The sequence below is a fragment of the Oryctolagus cuniculus genome, chromosome 18 (genome assembly GCF_964237555.1).
Source record: "Oryctolagus cuniculus chromosome 18, mOryCun1.1, whole genome shotgun sequence".
Taxonomy (NCBI): domain Eukaryota; kingdom Metazoa; phylum Chordata; class Mammalia; order Lagomorpha; family Leporidae; genus Oryctolagus; species Oryctolagus cuniculus.
In genome coordinates this window covers 12,110,755-12,124,743 of record NC_091449.1, presented here as the reverse complement: position 1 = coordinate 12,124,743, position 13,989 = coordinate 12,110,755, and the positions used below count along the sequence as shown (strand labels likewise).

Below are 13,989 nucleotides of genomic sequence, written 5' to 3'. Positions count from 1 at the left end.
GTGCTTTCCCAGGCGCATTAGCAGAGAACTGGGTTGGAAGTGGAGCAGCCGGGACTCGAGCTGGCGCTGTAGGTGGAGGGCATACCTACGGCTACACCCTCTTCAGATTTTCAATAGAACTCTGAGCAAACTAACCACAGGTCACTGACTTTAAATCTTAAAAATGTTATTCATCTTCTACCTTAACAAATACTATTCGTTCTTTCCCCTTCTCTCTCTCTCCCATCTAGAGAGAGGGCTTACCCAGGATTTCAGATTACCCAACTGGGCATTGTTCAAACATTCACAGTCGGCGCTTTGTTGTCAACTTCCATTTTAAAAAGATATTTTTCTCATAAAGTTGGGAGAATACTTTCTGCCTAGGAGAGACGCGTGTCCATAGCTTCTGTGTTTTTTGCTGGTTCTATGACTGGAGTCCTCACTTCACCCTCACTAAACACTCGTGATAATGCAGCCTCCCGCGTTCCCAGGGGTCTTCGACTAAGTCACCTGGTGGTCTCCTGGTTGTGAGAGCTGTATGTAGGTGGTGTGATGCTTCACACGGAACTAAAACACTCTCCCCCGAGATGTCATATAGGGAAGACTATTCCGTACTGCAATTCTCTGCCAACGCGGAAGCAAAACCCAGACTTCCGCCTCTCTGATGGTCTGCTGATGGCTGCGCTTCTCGGTCCCAGGCGAGTCCGGGTCTCTACACTAAAACGGCCTTGGTGGACGTGCTCAGCGGCCGCTTTTGTATCTATTTTTAGCTCACAGGTAGCACTCCTTTAGACTTATTTCCTCTCCCTCTTCCAAGTTTTAACACGTAAAAGGCTACAATGGAAAAAGGAAAACCGCAGGCTGGGTCGTTCAAGAACCGTTCAGACTGCGCCTGCTAATCCAAAAACCGAGGGCTGGCCAGGGGTTCGGGGACGCGCTGTCCGGGGACTCCTGCGCCTGGAAGGCTGGAACGCGCGGTTGTGTCAAATTGGGAAATACGGTCTAACCCAGCGCTCTGCACGTTTCCCAGAGGGAACCGGAAACCAACTGCCCTCGGGGATTCTGGGAAATCTGCTTCAGGCCGCGACTTCCGTTCTCGGGGATTCTGGGAAGTGTAGTTCCGAGGTCCTGCGTCGCCCGGAGCACTTCCGCTGTGCAGGTTGAGATCGCGGCCTTGGTTCCGTTCAGGGCGGTGAGTGGACCCCGGGACCCCGAGCCCTCCTTTAGCGTTTATGGCCTGGTGGTGGGATGACGGGGTCGCCCGCACCCTCGTCCCCGGGAAGAGAAGCCGCGGCCGTCGGCCAGGGCTGGGCTTGAGGGTCCGGGCGGCCGCTTACCATCCCTGTGCTGGGGTCCGGGTGCTGGAGGTGGACCCGGACCCCGCCGCGCTCGGGGGTCGGCCCGGCCCGCCTGCCCCCGGCTTCCCCGCGCTCGGTCCCTTCCTGGCGGCGGGGCGCTGGCCTCCGCTGCCTCCCCGGCCGCCTTGGACCCGCGCGGTGCGCGCTCAGTGCGCGGGACACCGCGGGCGCGCGGCGAGCGGTGGCTGTGACCGTGACACCTGCTGTGGCCCCGGGCCGTGTCCCCGACTCTGCCGCCCGATCCCTGCAGGAAAGGGGGCTCGCTCCCGGGCTGCTGCTGACCTCGCAGCCGGGGCGGGGGTCCCGGGGGTCTGTCTCAGCCTCCTGTCCCCCTCCAGCCCCGGTTGTTGAAAGAGGGCCAAAGAGAGGAGGAGGGAGCGAGCCCCGGGCTCCTGTGCGTTTTGTTGAGTGGTTGGGAAACTGTGAACGGTTAAGCACCGACTGAGCGCCAAGTGTTATTCCCAAGGCGCAAAAATGTGCGCACTTAACTTTGCACAAAGACCCCGGGTGCGGGTGGCTGTTGGGGAAGTGGAGGCAGAGAGCCTGCGCCGGGTTGGGTGCCCGGTGTCACAGCGCTGGTCGTAACGGTGGGGCTATCCGTGGTCCCACTGTTTGGGATGCCAGCGTTGGAATTAGGAAATCAAATAGGAAAGCCGTCCGTGCGAATATGCGACCGTAGGAACCCGGCTGCAGAGGAGTCAAGTTAGGGAGGGTAGATGAAGTTCTACTGTAGAGGGTTTTAAAGAAAGCTGATTCCTGAGCTTGCGTTTCTTTATAAAATTTTGTAACATTTCTCTTTTAACTTTATTTTTAAACTATATATATATATATATACTTCTGATCATAAAAATATGCTTATTGTAGAAGATTCTGGAAAATGCGAAATATCATGAAAACCTTAAGAATTATCTGTTATACTAGGATATAGATAAGTATTAGAATTTAAGTTCATTTCTGCTTAGCAGTTTTTTAAGCGTTTTATATTTTATGAAATTGTTACACACTACTCGTAATGGTTTTTTTTTAAAGATTATTTATTTGAAAGTCAGAGTTACACAGAGAAGGAGAGGCAGAGAGAGAGAGAGCGAGCGAGCGAGAGAGAGAGATCTTCCATCCGCTGGTTCACTCCCCAGTTGACCGCAACAGCTGGAGCTGTGCTGATCCGAAGCCAGGAGCTTCTTCTGGGTCTCCCACGTGGGTGCAGGGGCCCAAGGACTTGGGCCATCTGCTTTCCCAGGCCACAGCAGGGAGCTGGATTGGAAGAGGAGCAGCCGGGACTAGAACTGGTGCCCATATGGGATGCTGGCACTGCAGGTGGCAGCTTTACCTGCTACGCCACAGCAGTGGCCCCTGATAATGGGTTTTTGCTTTTTTTGACAGGCAGAGTTAGAGGGAGAGACAGAGAAAGAAAGGTCTTCCTTTGCCATTGGTTCACCCCCCCAAATGGCTGTTACAGTCGGAGCTATGCTAATCCGAAGCCAGGAGCCAGGTGCTTCTCCTGGTCTCCCATGGGGTGCAGGGCCCAAGCACTTGGGCCATCCTCCACTGCACTCCCAGGCCACAGCAGAGAGCTGGCCTGGAAGAGGGGCAACCGGGACAGAATCCGGCGCCCCAACCGGGACTAGAACCCGGAGTGCCGGCACCTCAAGGCGGAGGATTAGCCTAGTGAGCCGCGGCGCCGGCCCCAAGTTTTTGCTTTCTATTTCTTTACTCTGGAAACTTCCAAACCTGTTTTGATGTATGCTATGACAATGTCATGGAAGAGTTACCCTACCTGGATCCTTGCTAATCTTGGGCTTATCCCCCACGCTCCACATGCATTTTTTTCTTCGAGTTTTTTTTTTTTTTTTTTTTTTTTTAGGCAAACTCAGATGTTGAGTCAGTGGGACTAAAATCGGTGCTTGTAAATTGTTTCTGGACAGAGACCAAGGAAAGGGAGAACATACTCATTCGCTAGGGCTGCTGTAACGAAGTGCTACAGACGAGGGCTTGCACGGGAGGGTGTTTCCTCGGGTACTGGAGGCCAAGGCCAAGACCAAGGTGCCAGCAGCTTTGGTTTCTCTCTGAGGCCTCCTTCAGGCACTGAGTCCGGTCACCTTCTCAGGTACCGAGGTTGGAGCTTCACCCTCAGTTCTGGGAGGAGCATAATCCAGCCCCTGCCGGTTGTTAACTGTTCCTGGAAGGACTCTGGTCCCCTCCTGAGGACATGGTCCTGACGCCATCACGTCACGGCCTCAGCTTGTGGGTGTTGAGAGGCCGTAAGCACTCGGCCCCCACCGCTGAGGTAGGGGGGCTTCTGGCCCAGCTCATGTCTAGCAGCCATGCGGTAGGGGGACAGCTGATATGTTACGTATTTCCTGTTACTGAGATCAGCTAGCGTTTTTTACGACACTGGTGTTCTGTTATCTGCAGTTTGTAGGGGACTTTGAGGCACCGAGTGCCAGCAGGTGGCAGATGCCGGCATGCGAATGCTGGCAGGTCGGCTCAGAGCCTGCCCTGCTCGCGCTCTGTTGTCTTCACCCCAGGCAGGTCCTTTGCTCCAGGGTCCTCTCGCCGTCTCTTCCGCCCCCGGCTCGGCTCGCAAGCTGCGATCTCTCCTTCCCTGCGACAGAGACTCCCATTTGCCAGTTTTTGTTTTTAGAAGCAGCAAGGACAGGGGTGAGCTGGCCTGAGGCGAAGACGCCAGTTGGGGCCCCTGCATCCCATGTCCGAGGGCCTGGGGTTGAGGCCTGGTTCTGTTGCTGCTCCCGTCCTCCTTCTGATGTGTTCCTGGGAGGCAGCGGTGCTGGTTCGGGTCATTGGGTTCTTCCCACCGAGTGGGAACCTGGGTTGAATTCCTGGCCCCTGTTTTCAGCCTGGCCCGGTCCTGATGAGTGCAGGCGATGAGGAATTAAGCAGTGGATGGGATTTCTCTGTCCTAAACAAAAACAAACAAATGCAGAGAAATACAACAGAGCCAGGATCTCGGGAGTCGGTCTGTCTGGGGGCCAGATTCAGGCACTGCTCCTTCCTATTGATCCCGCCACGCCTCAGCTTCCTCGCCTGTTAGATGGGTACAACAGCTGCTGTCTTCCTCGTTTGCTGTGCACGTCCTCGGATGCCAAACCCTGTGCCGATGGCACTGCGCACGTCCGTCCACTTATCCCCCCAGTAGCCATCTGGTGACGTCTTCTCTCTTGTGTTGAATGTAGGCGTAGAGGTTGGTGTGCCTGGACCAGCGTCACAGCCGGCGGAGCGGTGGCTTCCTCACAGGTATGTGCGGGGTTCCCTGGGAAGCAGCGCATGCCGAGCGCTCTGGGGGTCCCTACGTGCACCTGGTGTTTAAGTCCCGTGAAACAGGGTCGCTCTTGTTGTTTTTGTTATGATTGCTATACATGGTTAACTTCAGTGACATACTGATGACCAAGATTATGGTCAAATAAATCTTGCAGAGTTACCAGTTCTTATTCGCTTTTCTTATCTCCGTGACAGTCTTTTTAGGGCCGTGGAATCAACAAAGTAAATTTTGCCAGGTCTGTGTCTTTCAAGATCCCGCCACATGCGTAGACGAGTGGTTCCCAGGGCCTGGGGCAGGAGGCGTGCAGCGTTCTGTTTGCAGTGAGGCAGGGTTGTGGAGGTGGATGGTGCGATGGTTGCACAGCAGCGTGGATGTACCTCCTGGGCTGTGCTCGTCATTAAAAATGGTTAAAACCATGCATTTTACGTGTTACGTTTTACTGCCCCAAAACCTAGTCACCTGTGGAATCTTAAATATTATTGCAAAGGCACCAAATTAAGGATGACCACGTGAGCGATGACAGGTGTCGCAGAGGCTCAGTGAGACTTCCTGTGATAGACTGGTACCCCCCGAAGACTCCGTTAGTTCTCCACGCATGAGGACGGGCTTTGTGGTACTGAGTATCACCTACTGGTTAGCATCCAAGAGGAAATATCGTGCCCGGCAAGTGTGCTTTGAGCTTTGTCCATGCTCATTTAATTCTTCCATGATCCTATGACGTTGTCAGTTCTCTCATCGTTCATATCTGTTTTACGGATGCAAGAAATTGAGCCGTGTGGACGTGACTAGCTTAGCCAGGATTTCACAGCTGATTACTAGCAAGGCCATGAACCTGGGCAGTGGCCCCAGCCGTTGCTCTTAACCTGGGTCTGTTTTTGCTGTCTAGAATCAGGAGTCGTATGTCCAGAACGTGTGTGTGGCTTGGCGCCTCGTTCACTGCCAGGAACCGTGGGGGTGGGGAGTGGTGTCTGGATCCACCCTCCGCTGCGCCCATCGAGCCACCACAAGGAGGGGGCGCTGTCCCTGTTGGACCCCCAGCACCCCGGACTGGACTCGCACTGCTCTGCACTTCTCCCCCGTGAGGCCGTGCTCAGACTCAGCCCTGCCCCGAGGAGGCCGCCAGAATGACCAAACTCAAGGTGGGTGTGGGCCCCTCTGCCTTGGTTTTCAGTTACCCTCTACTCACTCGACAGTGACACACAAGTTGTCTCTCTTAGGAGGATCGGGGAGAATGTGGGTGTTGCAGAACCTCTGCTGTGTCAGCTGCTTGCCACATTTTATGTTAGTGTGGTTTAGCTTGTGTTGTTTTATTCCAATCACTTTATAAGTCGGTAAGTAAATGGGGCAGAAAAATCAGTAAGAGTGAGCAAAAATCTCCCATTTCCCTACCATTTGCCTTATAAAACAGCGGTTCTCTTCCTCATCTGTATTCCTGACTGGGTGTTTGTAACGTAACAGTCTCAAGCTACAGCTCTTCCGATTAATACTGCTCGCCCTTCATTTTCCATGGCTGCCTCATAGTCCCTTGAATTGGTGAACTTTGTTGTGTGGGTGTGTAAGGTACTTTACCCCTTTCATGGCCATTCATGGAGTTTTGAATTTTCATTATTTTAAGGAATTTTTTAAAGATTTATTTATTTATATATTTGAAAGTCAGAGTTACGCAGAGAGAGAGAGAGAGAGGGGTCTTCCATCTGCTGGTTCACTTCCCAGATGGCCACAACGGCCAGAGCTGAGCTGATCTGAAGCCAGGAGCCAGGAGCTTCTTCTGGATCGCCCACGTGCATGCAGGGGCCCAAGGACTTGGGCCATCTTCTACTGCTTTCCCAGGCCACAGCAGAGAGCTGGATTGGAAGTGGAGCAGCGGGAACTAGAACCGGCGCCCATATGGGATGCCGGCGCTTCAGGCCAGGGCATTAACCCGCTGCACCACAGCGCCAGCCCCCTTAAGGAATATTCTAGTAATAGTTATAAACATGCATCCATCTTCCCTAAAAAGGAGTTTAAAGGAATTCTGTTGTTCTAAATGTTTTACGAATACTGCATTGAAAAAATACTTTTGATACTTTATCTGTGGAACTGTTGGAATGTGGCATGGCACAACACGATGTGACTGGTCAGAGAACACACTAGGTATTTTCACATCCCCTGTATGTCATTCCTTACTGACACATGTTTCTGCGTTTATTGTACTTGCTTATTTATTGAGGGAATGATTTATTTATTTATTTATTGAGGGAATGATTTATTATGGTCCTGTAGCATGAGAGGGCTTTCCAGGCACTCTTCTTACTGCATTACTCCTCAGGCCCCCGTAAGGGGCGGTCCTTGGCTTTACACGCATTCCGGAGTCAGTATTATATGCCTCCAGAAAATTCCTGAAAACCAGATCAGCTGATTCCAAAACACTGCCAGGCTTTTTGCTTGGATAAAGAGGGGAGGGGGGAAAGGCATCAGCCCTCGCTGTGCGGTGCTTCGCTTGTCCTAGGTGGAAGATGTGGCCGATGGCGCTGCCCCATCTGGTCACTCTTCAGTGGCCCCGTCTCTGCGGTCACCGTCACTCGTGGGGCGTGGGAATTAGCCTGGCTGCATGTGAGAAGTGAGCAGGGAAGCCCAGCGATTCTTCGTCGTGGGTGATCGTCCCCTTCCAGGCCACGCCTGCCCCCGGTTGGGAGCATCAGCATCTCGTGGGCGAAAGCTGGGGGTGCAGCCACACATTCCACAGCGCACCAGGCACCCTCGGCACAGACGAGCGGGCGCCAGGTGTCGGGAGTGCCAAGGGTGAGAATACGGCTGTGAAGAACAATAGCAGGTTGTGGTGAAAATGTCTACATTCCTTCAAGGTCTTTAGGAGAAGTTTTACAGTCATCAGGTAAAACTATAGTTGACATATGAGCAAAGCGATAATAAAAAGGTGCCAAAGACAAAACAGAGGTGGCTAGAAAATATATAAAAATGTGATCTTATTAACTATCAAATACGTACAAGGAACCAAAGTAAGTTGTTTGGTTTTTTACCAATCAGATTACCCAAGATTTTTTTTAAAATTGATTATATTTAAAGTTTTTATGGTATGAAGAATCAGTGATATGTACATGAGGGTGCTTCAAAAAGTTCATAGAAGTAAAATGTAAGTTTATTATTTATTTATTTTAAAAATAATTAATTTATTTGAAAGAGTTTCAGAGAGAGGAGAGACAGAGAGAGAGGTCTTCCATCCACTGGTTCACTCCCTGAATGGCCACAACAGCTGGGGCTGGGCCAGCCCGAAGCCATGAACCAGGAGCTTAGAACGTGCTCCAGGTCTCCCACGTGGGTGCAGGGGCCCAGGCACTTCGGCCACCTTCCGCTGCTTTCCCGGGTGCGTTAGCAGGGAGCAGGATGGGAAGTGGAGCAGCCGGCACCTGATCTGGTGCTCATACGAGTTGCTGGCGCTACAGGTGGCGGCTTAACCTGCTGTGCCACGGCACCAGCTCCAAGATAAGTTTATTTTGGTACAAAAACATCTGGTGTCTGTGCACATGCATAGTTTTTTCATGATACTCATTGCCTGTGAACTCTCTGAAGTCCTCTTGTATTCTGTGGGAGGAAGACAAAGATAGGCGAAGAGTGGACAAGAAAATCGCCATTGTGCGTCACAGTCTCGACGTCGTCTGTGCTTTGACAGGAATTTGCTCTTCTTGGAAATTGTCCAAGAAGTGGATAATTTCTTATCCCAGGAAAATGTTAGATAGACGGGCCGGTGTGTATCACGAGAGGAAGGAGCCTGCAGTGTGACCGAGCTGTGAGTGCGGCGAGAGTCTGGCCCGAGACTGCACCCACGCCCCGTGCGTCTTCTCAGTGTGGTCGTTCCTCCAGCAGACTGTGGCTCAAGGTTGAGGTTGCATGCGCTTGGTGTTGCAGGAGGCGGTGACCTTCCAGGACGTGGCCGTGGTCTTCACCAAGGAGGAGCTGCGGCTGCTGGACGCGGCGCAGAGGGCGCTGTACCGGGCTGTGATGCTGGAGAACTTCCGGAACCTGCTGTCCGTGGGTGAGGACGGGCGCGCTCTGGCAGAACGTCCACTCCCTGCCGTGTTCTGTCCTTAGAAGCGCAGGGCTTCCGAGCGCTTGAACTAGACTCCAACTCTCTGATCATTGGAATTGTTCTGGTATTCCCCTAGTTAAAGTGTGTTTAACTCTGTGTGTGTGTGTGTTAAGATCTATTTATTTGAAAGGCAGAGGTACAGAGAGAGAGGGAGAGAGATCTTCCATCCATTGGTTCCTTCCACAAATGACTGCAATGGCTGGAACTGGACCAGGCCAAAGCCAGGAGCCTGAACTCCATCTGGGTCTCCCACGTGAGCTCAGGGGCCCAAGCATTTTTTTTTTTAAGAGATTTATTTATTTATTTGGAAAGGCAAAGCTACAGAGTGGCAGAGGCCGAGGGAGAGAGAGGTCCGTCTTCCATCCGCTGGTTTACTCCCCATGCAACAGCTGGAGCTGTACTGATCCAAAGCCAGGAGCCAGGAGCTTCTTCCGGGTCTCCCGTGTGGGTGCAGGGGCCCAAGGACTTGGGCCATCTTCTGCTGCTTTCCCAGGCCATAGCAGAGAACTGGATCAGAAGTGGAGCAGCCGGGTCTCAAACCGGCGCCTATATGGGATGCCTGCACAGCAGGGGGTGGCTTTACCCCCGACGCCATAGCACTGCCCCCCCAAGCACTTTGACCATCTGCTGCTCTTTCCCAGGTGCTTAGCAGGGAGCGGGATCGGAAGCAGAGCAGCTGGGACTTAAATTGGCGCTCATATGGGATGATGACATCCCAGGTGGTGGCTTAATCCACTGCGCCACAGTGCCAGTCCCAAGTGTGTGTTCTATGAATGAATCTAAGCTGATCTCTTCCATCCACTGGGTCACTCCCCAGATGACTGCAGCAGCCAGCGCTGGGCCAGGCTGAAGCCAGCAGCCAGGAGCTTCCTCTGGGTCTTCCATATGGGTGGCCAGGGCCCAAGTACTGGGCCACCCTCTGTGCTTCTCCCAGGCTGTGAGCAGGCAGTTGGATCACAAGTGGAGAGCCAGGGCACGAACTGGTGCCCACAGGGGATGCCATGGGTGTGCCTTAGCGTGCTGTGCCGCCATGCCAGCCCGGCCCTGGGAGTCTTGACCACTGCTCTGTGTGCCTCTTCACAGGCTCCTGCTTGTAGCTAAAGATCAGCTTTCCGTCTTACTCTTTAAAAAAAAAGATTTATTTATTTATTTGAAAATCAGAGTTACACAGAGAGAGGAGAGGCAGACAGAGAGAGAGAGAAGTCTTCCATCTGCTGGCCCAAGCACTTTTTTTTTAAAAAGAGATTTATTTATTTATTTGGAAAGGCAGAGCTACAGAGAGGCATAGGGGGAGAGAGAGAGAGAGAGAGAGAGAGAGAGAGAGAGAGACAGACAGAGACAGGTCTGTCTTCTATCCGCTGGTTCACTCCCCAATTGGCCGCAACAGCCAGAGCTGCCGGAGCTGCGCTGATCTGAAGCCAGGAGCCCGGAGCTTCTTCCTGGTCTCCCACGTGGGTGCAGGGGCCCAAGCACTTGGGCCATCTTCTGCTGCTTTCCTAGGCCACAGCAGAGAGCTGGATCGGAAGTGGAGCAGCTGGGTCCCGAACCGGCGCCCATATGGGATGCCGGCAGTGCAGGCCAGGGTGTTTACCCACTGTGCCAAGCGCCGGCCATCCATCTTACTCTGTTCTGTGAAGGCTGTAGGCTTTAACTGCCACCAGGCTTTGAAATAATGGATGTTATTACTACAAAGCTGGAGGACACAGCCCTGTAGGAGAGAACGGACGTACTGCTCACACTCGGAACTGGAGGCAGCTGGGTGATAAGGGGTTTCTCCTCCAAATGTATGTCTTTGCAACCAGTCCAGTGCCTCCAGGCTTCCCAACATTGAAGTCAACTTGCAGTGAAATAATCCAGGGTAGAGGTTCTCACCACTGCCTGTGGACATCTGTCTGTAGGGCTTTCACCTTGGTTCAGATGTCCGTGAAGTAGGCAGAATAACATGGACGCTGTGTGTCAGACACCTGCTGCGGCTGAAGAAGACAAGGCTTTTAGGTAGGCGCGGCTTGGTCAAGGTTTGCAAGGACGCGTACTTCTTTCTCTGCGGCCACCGCATTTCCTATTTGTAGCTCATTAATAAAACATAGGACTAATGCATGGTGAGCCGAGCCTGGCAGACCTGCTCCGGGTTTCTGGGGGCATCCGGGTCGGGTAAGGTGATGCCTGATGATGAAGAAAACTCAGCCTTTCCCTGGTTCAGTCAAGCTTCGGGCTGTGGGGCTCAGTTCACGGTGCTGACGTCTCGGAACAAAGCACTGACGTGTCCCATCCGAATTCTCTTATCCTTCCAGGAGGCAAGAACCTAAATGAGATGGAAGTAGGATTAAGGCATCTACCACGCGAAGAGGTTTTCCGTTCACAAACTTGGCAGCAGTTCACTGTGGAGTTGGCCGGGTGTCAAGATTTCCTGGCGGGCATTCAGAGAACTGGCACTGAGTTGAAGAACCAGCGTGACACACTCGATAAAGACGGGGAGTTCAGCGAAGGCTGGAACCAGAGCTCACAGCTTCACGCTCAGTACAGAGTCCACGCTGGTGAGAAACCTCCCGGCGGGGAGGACCGTGCGGAAGGACTCAGCTGGCACTGTCGTCTTCCAATTAGGCAGAGGGCCCACGCTGGAGAGAAGCCCTATCCGTGTGAGAAGTGTGGTGACGCCTTCCGGCGGCACTCAAGTCTTCAGGCCCATCAGAGAGCCCACAGCAGAGAGCGGGCGAGCCAGAGGTCACAAAGTCGCCGTCAGCAGCGAGTCCCCACCGGAGAGAAGCCAGCCACATGTGGGGAATGTGGGAGGAATCCTGGGAAACTGTCCTCTTGTCAGGTTGCGTTGACCGTCCACACAGGGGAGAAACTCCACACGTGCGAGGCGTGCGGGGTGGGCCGCAGCCAGCACTCGTGTCTTCAGGGCCGCCGGAGGGGCCACGCTGGAACTAAACCTTACAGCTGTGAGGAGTGTGGCAAGGGCTTCAGCTGGCGATCCCGGCTGCAGGCCCATCAGCGCATCCACACCGGAGAGAAGCCGTACAGGTGCGACGCGTGCGGCAAGGGCTTCAGTTACAGCTCACACCTGCACATCCACTGCAGGACCCACACTGGCGAGAGGCCCTACCAGTGCGCCGAGTGCGGGAAGGCCTTCAGCGTGGGCTCCCACCTCCAGGCCCACCAGGTCAGCCACACGGGCGAGAAGCCCTACAGATGCGAGGAGTGCGGCAAGGGCTTCTGTCGGGCCTCGAACCTGCTGGACCATCAGCGAGGCCACACCGGGGAGAAGCCGTACCAGTGTGACGTGTGTGGGAAGGGCTTCAGCCGGAGCTCCGACTTCAACATTCATTTTAGAGTCCACACGGGAGAGAAACCCTACAGATGCGAGGAGTGTGGGAAGGGCTTCAGTCAGGCCTCCAATCTGCTGGCCCATCAGCGAGGCCACACCGGGGAGAAGCCGTACAAGTGCGCCACCTGTGGGAAGGGCTTCAGCCGGAGCTCAGATCTGAACGTGCACTGTCGCATCCACACGGGGGAGAAGCCCTACAAGTGCGAGAAGTGTGGGAAGGCCTTCAGCCAGTTCTCCAGCCTCCAGGTGCACCAGAGGGTCCACACTGGCGAGAAGCCCTACCAGTGCGCGGAGTGTGGGAAGGGCTTCAGCGTGGGCTCCCAGCTGCAGGCCCATCAGAGGTGCCACACGGGGGAGAAGCCGTACCAGTGTGAGGAGTGTGGCAAGGGCTTCTGTCGGGCCTCCAACTTTCTGGCTCACTGTGGAGTCCACACGGGTGAGAAACCGTACCGGTGTGATGTGTGCGGGAAGCGCTTCAGACAGAGGTCTTACCTTCAAGCCCACCAGAGGGTCCACACTGGCGAGAAACCCTACAAGTGCGAGGAGTGTGGGAAGGTGTTCAGCTGGAGCTCCTACCTCCAAGCCCATCAGAGAGTGCACACCGGAGAGAAGCCGTACCGATGCGAGGCGTGTGGGAGGGGCTTCAGCTGGAGCTCCAGTCTCGTCATTCATCAGCGAGTGCACGCTGATGGCGAGGGGGACAAGGACTTCCCTTCAGAGGGGGCACCCAGGAAGTAAGCTCCACAAAGTGTCTCACCCGGGTGCTGAGACCCTCCAAGTGTCAGCACTCTCATAGGGGATAGAACATTGATCCATAAAGGGGTCAGAGGTGAGCCAGAGCTGGGCACATCACGGTGGTCGGGAGATGCCACAGCAGAGAAGCCTTGGGAGGGTGGAGCCGGATGAATCATTCAGATTCTTGACCTTAATGGGTAAGCCAGGGGAGGCTCAGGAGAGACGGGTCTGACCTGGAGTGAAGCAGAAGTACTGACGGGAAGGCCGGCACCTGCTCCCTAGCAGAGGGGCTCCGAGAGGGTGGGGACTTGGTCGGTGCCAGATCTGCTCTGCCCTTGCAGTGCCTAATACATTGTATGCGTTTAAATGAGCAGAAAGAACACTTATTTTTTGGTTCAGTTTATCCCTAAAGGTTTCTGTAAGATTGTCCTGAGAACAGTCCTGCGAGGCTGAGAGGAAGGACACCCGGGTTTGACATAACAGGCTCGTGTCCCCAGCCTGGTGGGTCCTGTGAACTGACAGTTGTCAGATGGTTGCAGTCCATCGGGTCCAAAAGCCAGTTCAGTGGGTTGTGATCAGCACTTTTGTACACAGACGGTACTTAATTGAAGTATAATTTGCATGCAGTAGTGTAATGCCCTGGATAAATCTCATTAATGCCTTCCTAAATTTTGACAAATATATGCACTTACATCATCGTAATCAAGATCAATGTCCACAAAATTTCTATTAAAATTTCCTCATATCAGTGCCAACAATTGTGACCATTTTCTGTTCTTTAACTTCACGTGGGTTGATTAAGTACTCTGAGTTTTTGTGATCAAATATGTGATTTCCGCAATAGATTCAGAGAAAATGTTTGGCAGTTTTCAACATCAACTCAGTATTAAAGTACCTCAATGAAATTAGAAGTTATCAGCCGGTGCCGCGGCTCACCAGGCTAATCCTCCACCTGTGACACCGGCACCCCGGATTCTGTCCCAGTTGCTCCTCTTCCAGTCCAGCTCTCTGCTGTGGCCCGGGAGTACAGTGGAGGATGGCCCAAGTGCTTGGGCCCTGCACCCCATGGGAGACCAGGAGAAGCACCTGGCTCCTGGCTTCTGGCTTCAGATCGGCACAGCGCCGGCCATGGCGGCCATTTGGGGGATGAACCAATGGAAGGAAGACCTTTCTCTCTGTCTCTCTCTCACTGTTTAACTCTGCCTGTTCACACACACACACACACACA

At 53.5% G+C, this 13,989-nt stretch overlaps 1 protein-coding gene across 3 annotated transcripts; it reads left to right on the top strand.

The window, feature by feature from the left end:
* Window positions 1-638: 638 nt before the first annotated feature.
* LOC100352117 (zinc finger protein 45) lies at window positions 639-13,516 on the top strand. Of its 3 annotated transcripts, none has more exons than XM_070062132.1 (5): window positions 639-756; window positions 4,529-4,589; window positions 5,501-5,753; window positions 8,518-8,644; window positions 10,990-13,516. In XM_070062132.1, exons 3-5 carry the CDS (start codon window positions 5,739-5,741, stop codon window positions 12,762-12,764), a joined length of 1,917 nt encoding a protein of 638 aa, XP_069918233.1. In that variant the 5' UTR covers window positions 639-756; window positions 4,529-4,589; window positions 5,501-5,738; the 3' UTR covers window positions 12,765-13,516. The 3 variants fall into 3 exon arrangements, with proteins under 3 accessions (XP_069918233.1, XP_008249497.4, XP_069918234.1); XM_008251275.4 differs by lacking the exon at window positions 639-756 and adding an exon at window positions 886-1,171; XM_070062133.1 differs by lacking the exons at window positions 639-756; window positions 4,529-4,589; window positions 5,501-5,753 and adding an exon at window positions 10,597-10,693 and having other exon boundaries at window positions 8,614-8,644.
* Window positions 13,517-13,989: the final 473 nt, after the last annotated feature.

Excerpts from the sequence above, each read along its gene's own strand:
- LOC100352117 (XM_070062132.1), top strand. Across the intron at positions 8,645-10,989 it reads CCGGAACCTGCTGTCCGTGG|GAGGCAAGAACCTAAATGAG; the intron begins GTGAGGACGGGC and ends TTATCCTTCCAG.